This window comes from Alexandromys fortis, unplaced genomic scaffold, assembly GCF_014885135.2.
Source record: "Alexandromys fortis isolate MF-2015 unplaced genomic scaffold, M_Fortis_MF-2015_v1.1 scaffold_20, whole genome shotgun sequence".
In the NCBI taxonomy this organism is placed as follows: domain Eukaryota; kingdom Metazoa; phylum Chordata; class Mammalia; order Rodentia; family Cricetidae; genus Alexandromys; species Alexandromys fortis.
The window spans coordinates 3,409,925-3,431,689 of NW_026067903.1; the positions used below are offsets into that span (position 1 = coordinate 3,409,925).

Genomic DNA, 21,765 nt, shown 5'->3' on the forward strand with positions numbered 1-21,765 from the left:
ACTGGGCCTGGCAGGCTGACTGTGTCACGTGCTGTTACTCCTGCCGGGCAGGTTTAGCAGCCTTTCTGCAACTGTCTCTGAATAAGAAATGGAAACCCTTTGTGTTTTCATGTTCAATCTTGCGTGCATATGTATGGTTTGAGTGTGGTATGTGTACATGGTCCTCTGTGTATGCGTGTGTGAGGTCAGAGGTCAACGTCGGGCATCTTTCCCTGGCATTCTCCATTCTTTGGAGACAGGGTCTTAGACTGAACCTGAACCTCAGCAATTTGGCCAGCGAGGAAGTACTTTTATCTCCCCCTCCCCGGTGTCTTAGGGTTACGGACATACCACCAGGTCCAGTTTTTGTTGTTGGGATCTAAACACAGGTCCTCATGCTTGACAACAAGAACTTTATTGGCTGAGCCATATCCCCAGCCCTACGTTGCCTATTTTCAATTTCCAGTCTCTCCTGGGTGGTAAGATAGGAAATAAGCTTATTAGTACAGCAGATTATTTTAGCAGCCAAGAAGTTGCTGTTAGGGGGACAGATCAAAACCCAGTCTAATTTTCCTAGGTGGGATTTTAGCAAAGATATTTTAAAAACTCATTCTTGCTGGACAGTGGTGGCGCATGCCTTTAATCCCAGCACTTGGGAGGCAGAGGCAGGTGGATCTCTGTGAGTTCAAGGCCAGCCTGGTCTACAAGAGCTAGTTCCAGGACAGCTAGGTAGGGCTGTTACACAGAGAAACCCTGTCACACAAAAACCTGCTTCATACTCTTTGTGATTTTAGGGTAGGGGTAATAGTTACTAAACTTGTTAAAAGGGAGTATCAAGGTGTGTGTGTGTGTGTGTGTGTGTGTGTGAGAGAGAGAGAGAGAGAGAGAGAGAGAGAGAGAGAGAGAGAGAGAGAGAGAATGTGTATACACAGGTTTCACTAAGGGATCTTGGTTCTTTTTCTTTCCTTTTTTTAACTTTTGTGGTTTTTTGAGACAGGGTTTCGCTGTAGTTTTAGAGCCTGTCCTGGAACTAGCTCTTGTTGACCAGGCTGGTCTTGAACTCACAGAGACCCACCAGCCTCTGGGATGATCTTGGTTCTTTTGAAGCAGCAGGCATTGGCAAGAGAGTATCCCATGTACTACATGACCTGTATGTACCTACATGACCCCATGTAGCAATAAGATACATATTTTAGAAAATAGTTTTTGTCTAAGCTTCATGGGTTAGGGCATGATAATAGTTTAGTCTTGGTAGGTTAGGGGTTACTGGTCACTCAGGAGTCTGGCAGTTAAAATGGAGGTCAGTACGGCTCCTAGGAAGAGCCTGTAGTGAGTGGACCCATACAGTGGGATGGAACCATTAGGACCCACAGCTGCTGAGGAGCCGGAACAGTTAAGGACAAGCAAGAAGTGTCGTTGAGGGTCTAAGGAAGAGCTGTGCATGGTCCTGCTTGCCGTGGCCTGGATAATTGTCTATTCTGGATGCCTCTGTAGCTGGTACTTCATTTGAAGACTCTATTAGAGCAGAAAGCCATGCTCTTTGTCAGAGATTCATTTTGTTCTTCCCCCCATTGTGTCCATGGCCTTCTACTTAATAATGACTTTATGACAAGAAAAGACCTGTCTTGCTTCCACCACACCAGAGTGTAGCTTAGATCAGGCAGGGCCATGTGGACAGAAACGCTGGAAGGGTTCACAGAACTGCACACTCCATGTCTGTGGTCACAAGCGTCAGCAGTCTTCATGCTGGGGCTGCCCGTCCTGACGGCCTTCTGTGCAGGATGCTCACAGTCGATGCGTTTGGAGCATTACATCACCCTGCTTCGAGGGCCAGGACCACAGCACCCCTGCATTTACTGTGAGGCAAAGCAGAGGGCTTGGATCCCATCCAGGGGTTATTTACAGAGTACACAGAGGAAGATGCCAGGGTCAGCTGCGTGAGTTCAGGCTCAGATCCTGTTCAGAAACATTTTCCATTCCTCACTTGTAGATGTGGATTAGGCAAAATTTGCATTGACGTTTTGAGTTTCGGATGTTCTGACTGTTGGAGTTTCCCATGCTTTCCACGCAAAAGTCGGCCTTTGTGCACGTCTCGGAATTGTATAGTCCACAATGTTGAAGCATAGTCCCGCTGTTGTGTAAACCTCACCATCGAGCTTCTTCAGATTTAGGCTGCAAAACCAACTCTGTTTTCAGTGCTTTTTAGCTTAAGTGAAACCCTTGAGAAGCTTCTCCCCGCTCTTTAATTGCATGGCTTATAAAGAACGAGCAGCATCTGTCGCCCTGGCTGGCCGAGGCGGACACCCACCCCTGCCATCTTACCTTGATGTCCTGAGAAAGCTAAGGACTGCTACGTGGAGGGGATGGCAGGCAGTTGGTTGGCCACACTCTCGCGCTGCTCTTGCCTTGCACTGCTCTTTGGAGCACCCATTCACACATACGCTGGTGTTCAGGCTGTGACCCCCGCAGCTGCTTGCAGCAGCTGTGACAGATACACCATCACCGTATTATCTACTTAGTTTTGAGAGACGGGCTCTTTTGGTGGATGTTGCTGGGGTACTGGGTGTGATTTGGTTACTGCATGGTGGCTTTGCCTGATGGTCTGCTGGTATCGCTGAACAAAGCCCTTTACCTCTTGGTTTAGGTGAGATTTGGGTGGCGCATAAAGGTTCTGCATCCAAAGGGACCCTGAGTTATACAGAAGTCTGAGAAAAGAGCTGAGTTCAGTGTTCCAGTGAGTGCTGGCGCCTGGATTAGGACGAACGCTCCTATTAAAAAGCCAAATCTTTCCTCCGATACTCTACTTCTTCCAGTTAAGGGAAAGTACTTTTTTTGGCTATGGGATATCCTTTTGGTTATTTGTGATTAATGAGTTTAGCATCCTTTTCCTTTATGATGGTGTGCGTGTATGTTAGGTCCTGATGCATGCTAGACAACGGGCTACCCACAGCCCACCTGATTCTTAATTTTTCTTCCGTATCCCACAGCCACAATAGCCAAACCAAACAGCTAATTAGGAAGACTGACCCAGCCAGTGCGTGGGTTCCCCCCCACTGGGCTGTGGTGCCCAATGAACACACACTTTGATGGCTAGTATATGATGACAGGAATCCCTTCCCTTGAGGTAAAGAATTTCCCATCATGGGATTGCTCAGATTGTGTCTGAACCCAAAGCCATTAGATACCTGCTTTGTTTAATACAAAGGTAGGAAAAAAAAATAAAAGACTTCAGGCTTTATTGGAATGCTTTGTGTGTAGGGATAGGGGGTAAATGTCTCCCATTAAAAAAAATAGGGGTCTCACTGTGGGATTATTTTTCAATAAGAGCAGAGAACCTTGCCACAGAACCTGTGTTAAGTACAAGGCCCGACACAGAGCTCACAAAAACTACAAAGCCATGGAAGGTTTCTCCTAGTGTCCCTGTTTGTCCCGTGTCAACACTGCCGTTTCATCTCAGCCCTGACAACCCTGAGCATACGGATCCAGCGGGGATCAAATGATGGCACCTTCATATCAGAGTGAGTTCTTAGCCCCTCATTGGTCTCTCCTCCTGCAGCTTCTCAGCCGGTGTCGCTCCCAGCCAGAGTTGTTATTTTAAGAACCTAAAAATAGGAGTGTTTTGCTCACTAGGATGCCAGGAGGATTTTCCTGTGGTGCCAGACAAGCCATGTGGAGCCTCTGCTGAGGGGAGACCAGAATGCACCCCAGGAGCTGGTTTTAGGTGATGGCTTGTTGTCTCTTTTTTTATGTGTGCATCTAGTTATGATTGGTCTGTATGTGGGTTTGTGCATATGAATGCAGGCGCCTGAGGCCAGATATGTTTGTTGGTGGTCTTCTCTCCTGGAGCTGGAGTTCCAGATGATTGGGAGCCACCTGATGTGGGTGCTGGGAACTAACTCTGGTCCTCTGTAGACCAGAGGACTCTTCAACCCCTTTCTATGGTTTGTTTGTTTTTGAAACAGAATCTCAGATCCTCTAGGCTGGCCTTGAACTCCTGATCCTCTTGCCTCTACTGCCTGAGTGCTAGGAGTGCAGATGTGTGTCACCATGCTACAGTGTCATTGTCCTGTCTTTAAACAGGCCGTGCCTGGTAGGACAGAATATGGGTCCTGCAGCCAAGTGAAGTGGGTGGGGCTCAGAGGCTGGGGGGGGGTGGCACGTGTGTTCTCACCTACAGCCCCCCAAAGGAGTGCTCCTGTTGACACAGATCTGAATGCTGAGGGACCTGTGTTAGGCTTCTGCTTATGGAACAGTGACAGTAAATTTGTTTGGATTTCCTTAATCCTTATCTGTTTCAGAATCCTGTTCAGGGTAACACGTGGCCTCCTAAGCCTTTCCTGGCTTTTGTTGGCCTCGAGAGTCACACAGATGACTGGTTATGTGTCTTGGAATATGCTTCAGCTGGAATTTGTGTGTGTGTTTTTTTTCTTGTAGTATGTAGACTGAATGATTGGTGTTTAGGTGGAAGACCACGGAAGTGTGTAATATCTTTATTTCAGAGGTAGTCTGTGTACAAACTACATGATGTCACTGTCGATGTCAACCTTGAGCACCTGGGTGAGGTTGAGCTTGTCAAGTTTCTCAACTGTACAGGCACCCTGCTTTCCATATCGTTGGTGTGTCCATGTGCATGCGTGTGCTTGTGTGTGTGCGTGCACGCTTGTGTGTATTGCTTCAATACTGCCTGGCACTACAGAATGTCCCAGGTTCATCTTGACTGTTGCCTGCCATAGTTCCAGAAGGAACCATTTCTCCAAGAGACTCTGTATTTGGCTTTCTTGAGGCTTTTTTGGCTTAGCTCCCTGTCCTCAAGTCAATTAGAATAACCAAGTCAATAGCTAAAAGCAGGGAAAAAAAAGATTTGTTCAGTGTAGCCACAATTGGGAGATGGATGTGAGAGGGACACCAGATGTAATTTTCTCTCTTCCCTGTGTGTTCGTATTAAGTAAGCCCCCTCCCCTACTTGCTTTTTAATTATTAAATTAGCTGGTTAGTTGACTTATAAAGGACTGATGGCCAAGCCTGTCTTCTTGAGGCACAGACCTAATTTTGTAACCATTTATTTTATTGAGAATCTCAACAGAAACCAGATTGTGTGTTTGTGTGTGCGCGCGCATGCGTGCGTTCTCTCTGCTTCTGGATTTATCAGCTGACAGAGCAAGGGATATGTGTACGTGTACTAACACTTGTATGTGCACATATCTAGACACTGTTTTAAGAACATAGGCTAATCTGGCCTGCAACTCACTGTGCAGCCTTGCTGGCCTTGAACTGTGACAATTATCCTGCACCAGCTACACTTACAAGAGTTGAGTGTGCCATCATACCCAGTGGGGGTGTTTCTCTATGCAACTGCGTCAGCAAACTGCAGAGATGAAGCCAGTAGGATGTTTGCATACACATAGTCAGGTGTTACCCAGTGATGGGGGTGTGTTCCAGGAAATACACTGCTGCTGCTACTCTCTGAACACTGGAGTATATTTACACACATTGGGGCGCTAGTACCATCTGTGTACATAGGATAAATGGCATAGCTTACTGCTCCCAGGCTACAAACATGTAACTTTACTGGATATTACATGTAATTGTAACATAAGGGTATTTGTCTAAATATGTTTATACATGTTGCAACATGCCTAAATGTTGAGAAAAGTGCAGTAAAAAGTAAACACCGTGGTCTACCTATACAGGTCACTCTCAGTGGGTAGTACTTGCAGGGCTAGAATTTGCTCTGGAGGTGTTCTGGGACACTAATGCTGGGGAGATGTAACCAAATGCCTACCTATCCCAGACACGGAACCTCTAGCTGACCGAAGAGTAAGGATCCATCACAGTCCAACTCGGTGAACCAGTGGGTTTTACTGTAGGGTTATTTACAGAAATAAAGAGTTAGGGGTTAACTTACAGGAGCAGAAATGACTCAGGGACAGCTGCCATCACCAGAGCTCACCCCATTATGGGCCACAGCTTGAAACCAGGAGTGCCCTTCCAGCAACTCAACAAATTGTAGAGTGGGCCTTCCAAGTAGCTGTTAGTCTGAGCCCCTTCTAGGCAGCTTGCTTGTCTGAGAGTACCCCTCGGTAGTCCTTTCTGCTTATATATGCTTGGGGCAGGAGGGACCAAGTGAATGGGGTTGGTTTCAGGGACTTCCTGAAACCCAGTTGTTTACTTTGTGAGTTTAAGGGGCTTCCTAGGATGGATTATTTCACCTCCCTCTAGCCCAGTAGTTCTTAACCTTCCTAATGCTGCGATCCTTTAATACAGTTCCTCATGCTGTGGTGACCACCCCCCCAACCATAACATTATTTTTGTTGCTACTTCATAGCTGTAGTTTTGCTACTGTTATGAATCATAATGTAAATATCTGTTTTCTGATGGTCTTAGGCAACCCTTGTGAAAGGGGTCTTTCTTGACCCCCAGATTGAGAACCACTGCTTTAGAACATCCTGTGTCTTAAGGAATCCTTCCAAAATTGGACAGTTTTAATCTTGGAGCAAACTGCCACACAGCAGGGCATGTTGGGAGCTAGCGTAACTAGCCCTGACAAGTTCACCACTGTGGTCTTGAGATGTGCTGTGCCCAGGCTAGGCCAAATCTTTTCAAGAACAATTGCCATAGTTTTCTGTGTGATTTTTGTTGTTTTATAAACTTTAAAAAACTTTTCTAGTGATTCTTAGCTTAAAATACATCTATAAACCTTTCCATATCCATATATATATATCCATATCCTAAGATCTTAGGGAATATATATATATATATATACATACACATAGNATCTTAGGGAATATATATATATATATATACATACACACACATAGACACACACACACATATGGTCTATATAGATATATCTTAGGATATATCTCTCTATATATCTTAGGCTATATCTATATCTTAAGATAGTTTAGAGATTATATATATACATGTTTATATATACATATGTATATTTATACACATGTGTAATTTTAAGGTTTTTGCTTGTTTGTCTTTTGCTAAACGGACACACTAACACAGTGCTTGGCTTAGGGTCACATAGCATCAAGACCATCAGTGTCACTGTCTTTTATACATCCTGTCGCTCTGGAAGGGCTGCAGGGTAAGTAACCTCTTAAGGTGACAGTCCTGCCACTGTCTTCTTTTTATTTTTAATTATGCACTCGTGCCTGTGTGTGTGTATGTGTGTGTGTTCATTTGTTGGTGGGAGTGCAGGTGTTGGAGAAGGTCATAAGAAGGAGTCTGATCCTCTGGTGCTAGAGTTATAGGCTGAGGTGTGCTCTCTGGTGTGGATGCTGGGAATTAACTGTTCTGCTAGAACAATACCTACTCCTAATTGCTGAGTCATCCCTCCTGCTCCACCAGTGCTTTTTTCTGGATCTCTCCTGCCCCTCTGTTTTCCTGTAGAGGTACAGCCATGCTGATGGCTGGGCTTGCTTCTTTGTGTCATAGCCTGTTTATGAAGGGATAGGTAAGGTCCTGTGGATTCTCTTCTGCCTTGATGAAAACCTTTGTTTCTGGGATGTATGCAAGTGTTTATTATGGGTCTTGGTGTAGGAGGTTCTTCTGTTCATGTGTTGCTTTTATTGGTTAATCAATAAAGAAACTACTTGGCCTGATAGGGCAGAACTTAGGTAGGCAGAGAAGACAGAACTGAATGCTGGGAGGAAAAAAGCAGAGAGCCGCCCTGGAGACACCATGGATCTCCTGCCTGAGACGGGCGCTGGTGAGAATCTTGCCACAAACATGTGGCAATACACAGATTAATAGAAGTGGGTTTAATCAAGATGTGAGAGTTAGCCAATAGGAGGCTAGAGCTAATGGCCAAGCAATGTTTTAATTAATACAGTTTTTGTGTGATTATTTCGGGTGTAAGCTAGCTGGGCGGCCGGAACAAAGGGACCCTCTCCATTCAGCAGGGATTGATGTGATTGTGAAGACTAAGAATTCACGGGACAGGTCATCTATAAGTTGGACAACTAGAGAAACTCACGATGTAACTGAGAGCCAGGGGTGAGATGCCAGTGGAGTAAGTCTCAGAGTGTGAAGGAGTCCCAAGAGGAAGAGGGCGGCGTAGCTTGAGAAAAGATAGAATTCGCTTTTCTTTTTCTTGACTTTTCCGAGACAGGTTTCTCTATATCACAGTCCTGGATGTCCTGGAACTCATTGTGAAGACTAGGCTGGCCTCAAACTCACAGAGATCAGCCTGCCTCTGCTTTCCGAGTGCTGGGATTAAAGGCGTACGCCATCACTGCCTGCAGAATTCACTTTCCTTCTGCCCCCGTTGATGTGATTGGACGATGTCCTCCTAGGTTCAGGGTGGATCATCTTAATGTATTGATTGAAACACCAGTTTCTTCTGGAAATATCCTCAGCATTATGTCCAGAAATAGGAATATCCTTGGAATGAGAGATGGTGCTGTACAGTTAGATACGTGGGCATTCCTTTGTCAATTCTAAGCATCTTCCTTGATGCTTCATTTGTAGTAGCTGTGTGTAGTAGCACCAGGATTGTTAAGCTGTACTCCATGGAGTACGTACCTACGTACATGTATTTCTTTGTGTTTCTTGTTTTAGACTCCATTTATGTCCAGTTACATGTGAATGTGACTCTCCTTGCCCACTTTTGTGAGATGGGTCCCAGATCGCTTACACAGTTAGGTGGTTTCTTCCTTAAAAACCAGTGAGGATTGGTCACACTTGAGGCCATCTAGGTGCTCTGTGTTCTCATCTGGAACTTGTATGGCTTATTCTTCATACTTCACACTGTAGTGGGCTATTGAGTTAATATTTGTCACTGATGTAAAGTCTGTTGTCTAGGTTATTTCTTTCAGATAAGCACCAACTGCTGAAAACACTTTTCCCACCAAGTTGCCTTTGCTCCCTTGTCAAAGATCGGATGGGTGATTGATTGCATCTGTGAGGGCCTGTTCTCTCCTACTGGCCTGGGTAAGGGCTTGACCATCATAGCTCTGCAGAACAGCTTTGAATCATCTTAAATCTGTTCTCCAGAGTTTGTTGGCCCGTGCTTTTCCTTCAGTTGTCAATATTTATGAAGTAGCATGCTGGGATTTTTTACTTGTGTTGAGTTGAATCTACACGACCACAATAGCTTCGGTGTCTCCCATTGACATTTTTTTTTGGCTCCTCTTCCTCAGCATTTTGTAATGTTATGCATGTAGATCTGTGCATATTAGTTAAGCTTGTGCTGGAAAAAAAAAGTGCCTTTTACTATTGTCCGTAGTGACTCACTTTGTTTTTTTCTTCAGAGTCTCGACATTCATTCCTGGCACACAGAAAAGGAGTTGTCATATAGGGTAACATGGTATCTTGCAAGTACTATACTTTTGGTTATTAGTTCCTTAAGGTTTTTGTTTTGTTGAGCAAACATGTCATCTGTGAACCGAGTTTTATTTCTCCCTTCCCTATCTGTGCACGCTTTATTTCCTTTTTTTGTCTTGCTGTGTCAGTTAGGACTTTCAGTATGTTGCTAAGTGGAAATGATGTGAAAAAAAGCATCCTTACCTCCTCCTTCATTGTCCAGGGATGTTTTCGGTTTCTTACCATTCAGTATGGTAACTGTAGGGCGCTCTGTTTGTATGTTGAGAGAGATTTCCAGATTATAGAATTTTCAACTCCTTGGTGGTTGGTTTTTGTTTTAATTAATCATGGGTGAGTGTTAGATCTTTTTTCAAATACTTTTCCTGTACCAATTGGCACAAGAATTTTACCTTGATGATATTTTTTTCTAATATAATCCTTGTATACCGAGTGAGTCACAATTGCCCATGGAGTTTAATTCATGTCATGTGATGTTGGATTCTTTTTTTTTAAATATTTATTTTATTTATTATGTATACAATATTCTGTTTGTGTGTATGACTGCAGGCCAGAAGAGGTCACCAGACCTCATTACAGATGATTGTGAGCCACCATGTGGTTGCTGGGAATTGAACTCAGGACCTTTGGAAGAGCAGGCAGTGCTCTTAACCACTGAGCCATCTCTCCAGCCCCGATGTTGGATTCTTTTTTTGCTGATGTTTTGTTGATGACTTTCTGCAAGGGTTAGATATGGTAGCTTTCTTTTTTCAGTGGCTCCACCAGTTTGGTTGTTTCAGGAATGCAGGGTTCCTGTCACGGTCGAATGCGCTACAAGAGTGGTTTCTGAAGAGATTGCGGGGAATGCCATCACTGCCTCTTAAGGTTTAGTAGTATTTGCTGGCGAACACATTTGCGTTGGATAATTTATCAGGCTATTGCTATTGATTTGGTTTCTTGACTAGATAAAGGTCTGTTCAAATGACTCACTATTCCTTGAGTTTTGGTAGTTCATTTTCTTAAAGAATTATGTCATTTTGTGTAACTTATTGAATTTAGAGGCATAAAATTATTTACAGTATCTCCTTATGGCTAATACCCTTGGGTATTAGCGCTAATTCCTCCTCCCAGGAGGATCTCAGCATCTTGGCTGCCTTGAACACTTCCTTAGCCAAGGATGACCCAGATTCCTGATCCTCCTCCAGCTATGGAGCTCTGGGATTATAGGTTGGCAGCCTCACACTCAATTTATGTCATGCTGGGAATCAGAGCCCAGGCTCTTATCATGCTGGGCAGACACTCTACATCCCCTGCCTTCTGTCCCTGTCTAATATTGGTAACTTGTCCTTTTCTTCTTTCCCTGGTTACCCTAGGTAGGGCTTTGCCAATTTCCATTGATCTTTTAGTGTTATTTTCTTCTCTATCTTTTAGCTTTGATTAACTTCAGCTTTGATTTTTCTTTTGCAGTAGGATCAGATTGCTCTTTGGCTTTCTAATGTACTGGCTTAGGTTATTGGGTCCTGGTCTTTGTATTGTCCTAATTCATGTACTTGATGTTGTAATCTCCCCAAGCAATCCTTTTGCTCTATCCTACACATTTGTCTAATTTGTAAAATCTCACTTCCATGTGGTTAAAATATTTAAAAAAAAAATCTTGAGGTGTTTTTTTTTTTTAATTTGACCTGTATTATTTGAAGTTGTTTAATTTCTAAATTTTGGGGAAATTCCCAGCTTGCTTTCTGTTCCTTGGCTTCTGGTGTAACTCCTTTGTGGTCTGAGGGTGTGTTTGTGTGATCTCTGTTCCTTTCAGACAGGATTTGTTTTAGGTCCATCTTGGTACCTGCCACCGTACACTTGAGATGCACTATCTGGTGCCCATGAAGGGGGTCCATAAACACAGATTAGATTCTGTGACTTGATACTGTTTGGGGTAAATGTGGACTCAGTGCTTTTCTGAAGGCTCGGTCTGCCAGTTATTAGGAGATGGTTATTGAAGTCTCCAACTAGGATGCTAGACTCCTCTGTTTTCCCTGAAGTTTACCACCCTGTAGATGTGCTGTTAGGTAATTCGTGTTAATGACTGGTGTATAGTCCTTCAGAAACCTTCAGTGTTACATAATGCCTCTCTTAACCCTGATAGTGTTTCCTGTTATGAAATCTGTTTTGTCTAAAATTAACACATCTGCTCAGTTTTAACTGGTGCTAGTCTAGTATCTCTTGGTATGCTTACCTTCCTTATCCTAGTATTTAAAAATTGAAACTTCTTTTAAAAATTTTAAAATGTTGCATTTGTATCTATTCATTGTACAATTAGTGTGATGTTTCCAGTGTTACTTTCATACAAGTGTATTGTACTTTGGCCATGTTTGCTTTCTTTATCAGCCCTTGCCTCCTCCTCCTTCCCTCCCCTTTTCTCAAATAGAAACCTCTTACACACACAGAGACACACGCACACACACACACACACACACTATTTAGATTTGGCATATGAGAGAAAATCATGTTTATCTTTCTGAAACTGGCTTAGTTTGCTGAATGATCTCAGGTCCCATCCATTATTCTGCAAATGACAAGATTTTGCTTTCTATGGCTTTTGAAATCCATTTTAGTTGGTATATTTAGACCAGAAACACATAAAGTCATAAATTGATTTTTTTGACTGACTAAAACCCCATTTTGCGTGTGCACCACATTCTTTTCTTCCTTCTGGCCACGCTCCTGTTAGTGAACATGCATTGCCTGGTGTTTGTAGTTCGTAATGTTAGTAAACATTAAGCTAGATGTGGTGGCACACAACCCATTTCCTCAGTGCTTCGAGGTAGAAGGAAGAGACGTGGGGGATGCAAGGTCAGCCCAGGTAATACAGTGAGTTTGAGGTCAGCCTGCTCACAGGAGACGCTATTTTTTCTTTTTACTTCCTTCCTTCCTTCCTTCCTTCCTTCCTTCCTTCCTTCCTTCCTTCCTTCCTTCCTTCCTTCCTTCCTTCCTTCCTTTCTTTCTATTTATTTATTTGATTTTTCGAGACAGGGTTTCTCCGTAGCTTTTTGGTTCCTGTCCTGGAACTAGCTCTTGTAGACCAGGCTGGCCTCGAACTCACAGAGATCCACCTGCCTCTGCCTCCCGAGTGCTGGGATTAAAGGCGTGCGCCACCACCGCCCGGCCTTTCTTTTTATTTATTCTTCTCTCCTGCAATACATTCTGACTGCAGCCTCCTCTCCCTCCACACCTCCCAATCCCTGTCCACTTCCCCCTCCCCCAGATCCTTTCCCCTTCCATATTCTCTCATAAAAGAGCAGACCTCCTAGAGATGACATCTAAACAGGACAAAAGATTCAACAAAAGAAGGCGGAAGCCGTCAGTCAGATCAAGGCTGGACGAGGCAACCCAGTAGGAGGAAAAGGGTCCTGAGAGCAGTCAAGAGAATCAGGGGCAGCCCATGCTCCCACTGTTAGTAGTCTCATAAAAACCCCAAGCTAAACAGCCATAGCAGGTATGCAGAGGACCCAGCGCAGACCCATTTGGCCTCCCTGATTGCCATTTCAGTCTCCGAGTCCCTATAAGCCCTGCTTAGTTGATTCTGTGGCCTGTGTTCTTCTGTCTGTGAGTGCTCTGGCTTCTACAATTCTTCCTTCCCCTCTTCTGAGGGGGTTCCCCTGAGCTCTGGAGACCCTATCTTAAAAGAAAAAAAATTAAAATTGGTGTATAGGTACTATTTGCTTACTTTTAACCTTATCCTTTGTAAGTATTCATGTGAAGTTCCTACAAAGTGGGATTTGTTATTTAAAAAAATACACTCTGGAAAAAAAAATCACTTTTAGTTAGTGGTGAACTAAGATCAAAACCACGCAAGTCATAAGTTGATGCAGTGGAGGTGATTTCTAGCATTTATCAACTGGCCTCTATTAACTGCCCTATTTTAAACCCCTGTCTGATTTTAACTGAATGCTTTATGTGAGCCCATTTGCTGTTCTCTCTCCAACTTCTTTTCTTGGGCAAAGTCTAGTTTTCTGATCCACAGGATTCTGTCACTCCCTGAAGAAATCTTGCAGGTTAGTCAGGTAGGAATCAATTTCCCAAGTTTTGTTTAAGAACAGTAATTCTCTTTTAGGATATAAAAAAGTGTATTGTATGGATAGAAGTGCCTATATGTATGTAAGTGTATCACATGTGTGCAGCGCTCTCAGAGGCCAGAAGTGGGCATCAGATCCCTTGGGACTGGAGCTGCGGATGGTTATGAGCCTCCAAGTGGGTGCTGGAAACTGAACTTGGGTCCTCTGGAAGAGCATCAGTGCCTTTATAACTGCTGAACCATCTCTCCAGCCCACTTCAGAATTTAAAAAAAAAAAAGGTTTACTATTGTTTTCTAGACAGAATAGTGCTATGTATTCCAGACTGGCCTTCAGTCTGTGTTGTTCTGCCTCTGCTGGATTACTGCCCAGTACTACCGTGCAGCGTTCTCCCAGTTCTAGGGATGGTTTCACCGGGTGTAGATTTCAGGGCTGGTGTTTGCTTTCACGTGAGCTCGTGCCCCTGCCGCTGTGCCGGATTACAGGCTTGTGCTGCTTTATGTGGTTCTTTCAGTTCCGAAGGATAATGGGTCTCTCTGGGTGTGGATTTGCAAGTTGGCTTTTCAGTTCATTCTTGGAGTTCTCTCTCCATTTAAATTTCCTGCCTGCCCTTGCCTTTCCCTTAGAAGGGTTATTAACCTGTTAAATAGGATTATTATAAACTCCCCATCTGTATTAGCATGGTCAGCATCTCAGCGATTGTGCTTTCTCTCTGAGGCTGTTTACTTGTCCTACCAACAGTCACTATTGTGAAAGCCAGTCACACTGCATTGGGTACGAGGAACTGAAGGTGTCATCAATGCCCTGGCTGGATCCGAGCATGTTTGAAGGTTGACTACCACTGTAGACGCCAGGACATTGCTCAGAAGTGCTCATTCTGATGCCCTTCCGTTTTGGGGTTCCTTAAAAGATTTTTTTTCAGACAGTGTGAGTCTTAGTGCTTTACCCTCTCATGTGGCATCACTGTGCTAGGGGCTTTTGGGAGTTGGTTCTGTGATCATACCGGCAAATCGCAGTGTGATGGGCCTGTGATCTTCATGAATGTTTCTTAGTCACGCCTGTTCGTCTTTGAGGACAGAAAAGCCAGAGGAAATGTAGGACTTGGCCAGTGCTCTTCCTTAGCTTGGATAAGGTTCTGGCCACTCCTCCGTGGAAGTCCAGGATTTTGATGAGTGCAGCGCACAACGCCTGTCTTCCCTCTATGCGCTACCATACAGTTTGCGAGCTTCGAGCAAGGGGCTGGAGATTGAAACACACAAAGACATACAGACAGAGACAGCTCTAGTCGCTGGTAAGAAGCCCTTTTATTCAGTAGCATCACGGAGGCTTATATACCCAACACAGTCAGGTGGGCCAACAGGTGAAAACCTCTGATCCTCAAGGCCAAGGCAACACGCACTCGTGAAGCAGAGCTGGTAAACAACTTGGACACAGCTTTCAGTAACTCATATCAGAAGGAAAGTAAAGATCTCTAGCAGGGAAGAGCAGCTGGAGGCCAGGACTCCAAATGGTCTCAACAGATGAGGAGACTGCGTCGAGGCCTTTGCATAGTGTTACTCTGTACCTTACCAGCCTGGTGGGTGCCTGATGTGAAAGCCCATGCAGCTCAGAGGGTTCCAGAGACCACAGTCTTGGGACTTGCCTTTATGCCCTCAGTCCCCACGCAGCATTTTACCAGTGCCACTCTTGGGTAGTTCCTGCAGTCAGTGGCTTTACCGAGGAAATCATCCCCGTCTGTGACTCTGGATTCTCCTGGATGTCTCTTGATTTGGCGATTGTGGTTTGATCCGTGACCTCAGTTCTCTGGTGAGCTGAGGAAAAGTCCCCCTTTCTCAGGCTGCTCAGCTTTTTCTTGAGTGGATGGGATGACTTCCAGGCTCCACGTGGTTTGAGCCAAGGGTGGAAGTCCCCTTGTGGCTTTCTTCACACAGCCTTCCCCACTGTCCCACTAGCTGAAGAGGCTGGGGTTATGTAGGACACTGACCTTTCAAAAGCACCTGAATCTTATAGGGGGAAGTAACCACTCTTTCCAGTCCAAAAAAAAAAAAAAAAAAAAGTCCCTGCTTTTCTGAGTTGGTACCCACCTTCCCTCCATTCTCGTTTCCATGGCTCCCTGAGTCCCTCAGGAGGCTGGGGTGATAGCTGGGTGCTAAGTGCTTGCCTCTTGTGCACAAAGTACTGGATTTAATCCTCAGCACCGTCAATCAAACAAAGAATGGGTTCTCTATCAAACTTGGAAGTGCCAGGGGTCTGTGTGGGTTGGGTGGATGGGTCATTGAGCTCTTTTCTAATTTTACTTCGGCCTCTCTATCCCAGCCCATTTTTGCTAGACAAGTGTCTTAGCTCAGTAGTCTTTTGCAAACACACCTTTAGCCCTCCTGCCTAACAGCTGCTGATCAGACCTCCTATCCAGAGAGGCCCTGCTCCCGCAGGCAGCCATGTAGGTTTCTCTGTAGCGAGAGTAGTTCTGGCTATACAGTATTGTGCCCTTTATCCTTCTCCCGGAGAAGGTTGTTAAGTGAGGGCGGAACAGTTGGAGGCTGGGTAGCATGAGGAGGACATCTGCCAGGGAGGTTATCTTGCATGGATAAGTAAGTAAACATACTAAGAGTCATAAAAGCCAGGCTTGGTGGGGGCACATCTGTAATCCTTACTCAGAGGGCTGAGGCAGGAGGAGGATGGTAAGTTAGGCGTTAGACTGAGCTTGCTCAAAAGGATTTTCTCAGTGTTGGGTTTGGTGTAGCTGCAGGTTGCAGACTTTGTGGGAAGAATACTGTAGGAGTAGATTGTAGTCAGAAGTGATGGTGTAGAGCCCACTTTTCTAAGTGTTGATTGTATATGTGAATACAAATGGAAGTCTTAATGTATATATACATTTGTACAAAAATATATGTGCACAAATTATATAAATATATGTACCTATGCACACATCTGTGTGCATACACAGTCATCTATATATTTGTTTTTTTTTTTTTTTGAGACAGGGTCCCACCATGTAACTCCAGCCATCATATAACTCACTAAGTCTGGCCTTGGACTCAGAGATCTGCCTGCTTCTGCCTCCCAAGTGCTGAGATTAAAGCATGTGCCACTAAATCTGGCTTTTCTAGTAAGTTTACTTAAATTTGAAAAGATGCCACAGAAAATGGGTAAATACACCACTTGACCTTGAAGTGACCTGTTACAGAAAAGGATAGTACAGATGGGTCTCCACATCTGAGGGTTAGAGTCGGTGTTTTTTTCTCTATGTAATGGTATAGAGTCGATCTGTGGAATTGGAGTTTTGAATTTGAACCTTCCCCTGGATAGGTGCTACAGTCCTCATGGGATACTGGGCAGTGGTGGACAGCTACAGCTTGCAGTCAGCCCCCAGGGCATGAGTGGTGCTCTCCCATGGGTGGTGCGGTCTACCCGACATGAAGTAGCTTGGTGTGGTCAGTAAGAGTCTCCCCAGGCTTGTTCCCATGTAGGAAAAGACCGTTAGGTGGGAGCAAATGCAATTGTCCACCTTCAGCTCAGGGCATGTCCATCACAGCAGAAAGCCAATCCTTTCTTTGTATCATATATCTATATCTAGACACATACACACATGTATACCATACATAGCACATCATGTGTATAGCACATACATGCATATCATATATGTGTATGTTACATGTATATGTTATGTATATCTCACACACATCATGTATGTCACAAATGTCTGTCATACATGTTTTTCATCCACATCACACAAATACGCATATAATAAATATCACGAATATCATATCATGTATATCATGTGTATACCTTACATTTATATATTATGTATATCACACATATATGTACATCATATATCACATAGGTGTGTGTGTATGTGTGCATGTGACTCCCAATCTGTGAAGGACTTGATAGATTTTCCTCTCACAGCGTATTTCTGGAGCAGGTAGAGGTAACATTCAGTATTTGGGATGAGGCCCAGGATAAAGCAGTAGCAGGAACAATACTTAACACAGTGCTTTTTGTGATCCAGGCAGCACTTCAAGTAACAGACATGAAACTCATGTCATTGTCTCAATTTACTTTTACAGGGTAGTGTTATTCTATTCTATACAAGGTAGTGTTATACTATACAAGTTATTCTATTTTTCAAATAAGGAGACCAGCAACACCAGAAGTTTAAGCACTTTAAATCACATACGCCAGGTTTGCATTAGAAATCTGACTTGTGGGAAGCTGCTCTTTTTCCCAGGTCTTGTTGCTGTAGCTGATGCAGGTAGACTCCAGATGCTGGGGAAATGGGAGGAGCAGTCTTTTGTGAGAGTTCAGGAATGTGACCTGAGGCTCCTTGCCTGTGAAGGCTCCTGTCTTAGTCACTTTTCTGTTGTTGTGTTCAGACGCCATGACCAAGGCAGAGTTTACTGGGGGCTTAGAGTGCCAGGAGACTAGATCCACAGCCATCAGGGCAGGGAGCACGGCCACAGGCAGGCAGCTGTGGTGCAGGAGCAGCTGAGAGCCTATGTCTCTATCTGCAAGTAGCAGGCTGAGAGACGGCCAGCAGGAAGGACCGTGAACTCTGGGTGAGAAGGGCCACTGAGTGTTCAAAGCTTGGTGCTCTGTTCTGTAGAAGAACGTGGAGAGAAATGCAGAGGATGGAGACTCGGCCTGTGAAGTCTCCGACGGAAGCAAAGACTCCACCAGGCCATTTGTGTGAAGAATCTGTGGTTCTGGTCAGCTACAGCTTAAAGAATGGGCTGTGATTAATAAAGAGACTAGAATTGCTAACGTAAAACCTCTGCTTTACTGGGACAGTTGATTCTGGTCAGTTGGAACTGAGAATTGAGTGGTTAAGAAGAGAGCAGCATCGCTGAGGCGAAGCCATCTGGGAAGTGATTCTTCAGAGTCAGTACACTGAGACACTGTTCATGAAGTAGCCGAGGTTGTTCCTTGTGCTGACAGCTGGTCTTAGTGATGTGTAAGTTTCCCCAGGTGGTACTGGCGAAGGCATGAAGGGGTCTTGGAGAGCAGCTGGGGCTTAGCGCTATGAGAGACCCAGAGAGTCCATTGGTGAAGGTGCAGCCTCTGTAGCAGATAAAGGCCTAGGATTGAAGGGATCATATAGAGAAGTTGAGGCTTGGCACCTTGAAGAGAGCCCAGGAGAGGATAATGGTGAAAGAGCAAGCCAGTAGGCAGCAAGCTTCCATGGCCTCTGCCTTGGCTTCTGCCTCCAGGTTCCTGCTCTGTTTGAGTTACTGACTTCCTTTGGAAGTGTAAGCCAAATAACCCTTTATCCTCCCCAGGTTGCTTAGGTCATGGAGTTTTATTACAGCAACAGGAGCTGCGCTCCGAACAGGACCATTCTTGTTCAGACCACCCCAGCTCCCATGCATGGGAGCAGGAGGATGTGTGCCGGCTGCCTGGCCTGGTCTGCCCTGGACTCACAAGTGTCCTTTCTTCTGTCTCCCTTTTTAAGGTCGCCTTGTGGGCGCTCTGGATGCGGTGCTAGATTCCAGTGCACGCGTTGCTCCGTTTCGGATCCTGCTTCAAGTCCCCGGGTCCCAGGTTTATTCTCCCATAGCATGTGGTGAGTTACTGACTGGATCAGACATTTACTGGGCCATAGCCACTGGTGAGTTTTGTTCCAGGTGGAACGTTCCAAACCTAACCAGCGAAGCATGCGAGTGTCTGCATGTCAGTGACGTTTGAACGGTAACACCCTGGAGCCTTCCGCAGTCCTCTCTTCCTCCTCTTCTCCTGCACATACTTCACTCCCTCTTTATCCACTGCCTCCTGTTTCCTGGTTTTTGATTTTTCCCTTATCCTCCATGTCTCTGCTTTTAACCACCATAGTATGTAAATGCTGCGAATCTGGGTGTGTCAGGTTCCGAGAGGTCCCAGAGCACAACTATAGCGCCATTTGAGTTGAACCATTTTCTTTGTAATCTTGCTCTGACCTGTGTGTGCCCGGGTGTGCACACCCACTGTACTGACACAGAGGCGAAGTCTGAGGGCTCTATCTGATTTGGACAGCATTCTCTCCTTGTTTCACACAACGGGGGGGAGCCAGACACAAAAGAACATGACTCTCCTGTGTGCTGAGGGAATTTGGAAAACACCTCACTCCTCAGGACAGGACTTGAGGTCTTGCTCTTCCTGGTGTTGCATTGAGCCCCTAGGGTCATCCCGAATGGAGCTGTCACACCCCAAGAAACACTGTGTCAATGAAGCCTAATGTCTGTTTTATTCTATATGAGTAATATATTTAAAAAATAAGAAATACCACCCGAGAGCCTTTCTTTGAATTCTGGAGTAAGTGTTAACCTTCGGTCTCTGTGTGCCCAGGGACATAGTGTCTCTAGCTTTGCACTGGGTACAGTAAACTTTGCTCATTGCTCCTGTTCAACAACCGTACTGGGCTTCTCCTTTGGAAAAAGCAGAAGTTTGGAGAAACTTCTCATTCCCATCTGCCATCCCATCCTGAACACTGTTAACACCTGGGCATGCTCTTGTCTGCCATTTTTTTCATAACTAGGGCAGGTTGTTCCAATTAAAAAATGATCTATAAAGCAATCACCTTTCAGCACTACTAAGATATCTGTTGCCTCAAACTCTAGCCGTCCTGAATACCTTCTGGTTACACCAGATGGACATTTTCTGATCAGCTTTCTAGTGGGTCCAACAAGGATGGTTACAAAAGTGAATACATATAATTTTCTAAAAGCCGGCTTATCTGACAGTGCCATTTTATAAAGAAAATGTTGCATTTAGTTAGTTTCAATAGGAAAAAAAAACTAAAGAGGAACAAGACTTCAGATGTTTAGAATAGAGATTGTTTTTTCAAAAAGGTTCATGTCAGGTTAAGGCCAGGGACTTTGTTTAACAGTAGGAAGCTAGAGTTGCAGTGTTTGAAAAACAGTGACAGTATTCTGTCACCTTATGGGACAAGTGTACCAGCATATTTTCCCTTCTGCTTCTCCTCACTAAAAACAAACTGTTGATATTGCAAGCCCCATTCAGACCTACAACGATATTCCATTATTATTCTCTGCTGCATGTTTGTAGGTGTGGTGTGGTTCTTTGCATAGTATGTACGAAGGCCAGAGAATGATAAGGTATGCTTTTGAGACTTGGTCTCTCACTGAACCTGGAGCTCTCTGCCTAGGCTTGACTGGCTGGCCAGTGAGTCCTAAGGATCTGCCCGTCTCTGCTGGATTCTAGCTCAGAGGTTGGAGATGCTGTTGTACTTCGCCTTTGTGTGGATGCTGATGATCTGAGCTTAGGTTCTCACGGTTGTGCAGCCAGTACTTTATCCATGGAGCCGGCTCTCTCCCCGGCTCTTGTATTTCCTTTTTTTTTTTTTTTTTTCTTGAGACAGGGTTTTTCTGTAGCTTTTGGTTCTTGTCCTGGAACTAGCTCTTGTAGACCAGGCTGGCCTCGAACTCACAGAGATCCGCCTGCCTCTGCCTCACGAGTGCTGGGATTAAAGGCGTGCGCCACCACCGCCTGGCTCTGTATTTCCTTTTATTGTTTGTCTCAGGTCTTTGTGATGGTGTAATACTTGCAGTCAGGTATGACTTTTCCCATCCTGGAACGCTCATTTTGTTTCATTTCTTTCCTGGGGAACTAGAGCAGCACTTCTTAATCTTTGGGGGTTGAGTGACCCTTTCACAGGGAGGGGTCACCTAAGGCCTTTGGAAAACACAGATGTTTATATTACAGTTTGAAACAGTAATAAAATTATAGTTATGAAGTAGCAACGAAAATAATTTTTGTAGGTGGGGGTCACCACAACATGATTAAATGTACTAAAGGATCACAGCATTAGGAAGGTTGAGAACCATTGGACTAGAGTTTTACTGAGTAGTCCTGGCTGGCCCGGAACTCTCTGTAGACTAGATCAGGTGTCTTTGCCCCCCCACTCCACATCCCTGCCCAAGTGCTGGGATTAAAGGTATGAGCTTCCCACTTTCTCTTCTGTGAGGTTCAGTGTGGCTGGCTTTACATTGAGGTCTTTGATCCATTTGGACTTGAGTTTTGTGCATGGTGATAGATATGGGTCTATTTTAATTTTTCTACATGTTGATATCCAGTTATGCCAACACTATTTGTTAAATATGCTTTCTTTTTTCCATTTGATATTTTTTTTGCTTCTTTGTCAAAAATCAGGTGTTTGAAGGTGTATGGATTAATATCTGTGTCTTCAGTTCGATTCCATTGGTCCTCCTGTCTGTTTTTATGCCAATACCAGGCTGTTTTCAGTACTGTAGCTCTGTAGTAGAGTTTGAAGTCAGGGATTGTGATGCCTCCAGAAATTCTTTTATTGTACAGGATTTTTTTTTTTTTTTGGCTATCCTGGATTTTTGCTTTTCCATATGAAGTTAAGTATTCTTTTGAGGTCTGTGAAGAATTTTGCTGGGATTTTGATGGG

At 44.5% G+C, this 21,765-nt stretch overlaps 1 protein-coding gene across 6 annotated transcripts in view; it reads left to right on the forward strand.

The window, feature by feature from the left end:
- Positions 1-21,765, forward strand: part of Tbc1d8 (TBC1 domain family member 8) — a 105,953-nt gene that overhangs the window by 31,733 nt on the left and 52,455 nt on the right. For 5 of the 6 annotated variants that reach the window (XR_007590487.1, XR_007590486.1, XM_050134615.1 and 2 more), the window contains exon 2: positions 18,811-18,921. The exons of the other annotated variant lie outside the window; for it this stretch is intronic. Coding sequence is in view for 3 of the 5 variants with exons in the window: in XM_050134615.1 (XP_049990572.1) it covers positions 18,811-18,921 (111 nt within the window). In the remaining 2 variants the exon portion in view is untranslated. The remainder of the gene's footprint in view (positions 1-18,810; positions 18,922-21,765) is intronic. 6 annotated transcript variants of the gene reach the window in all.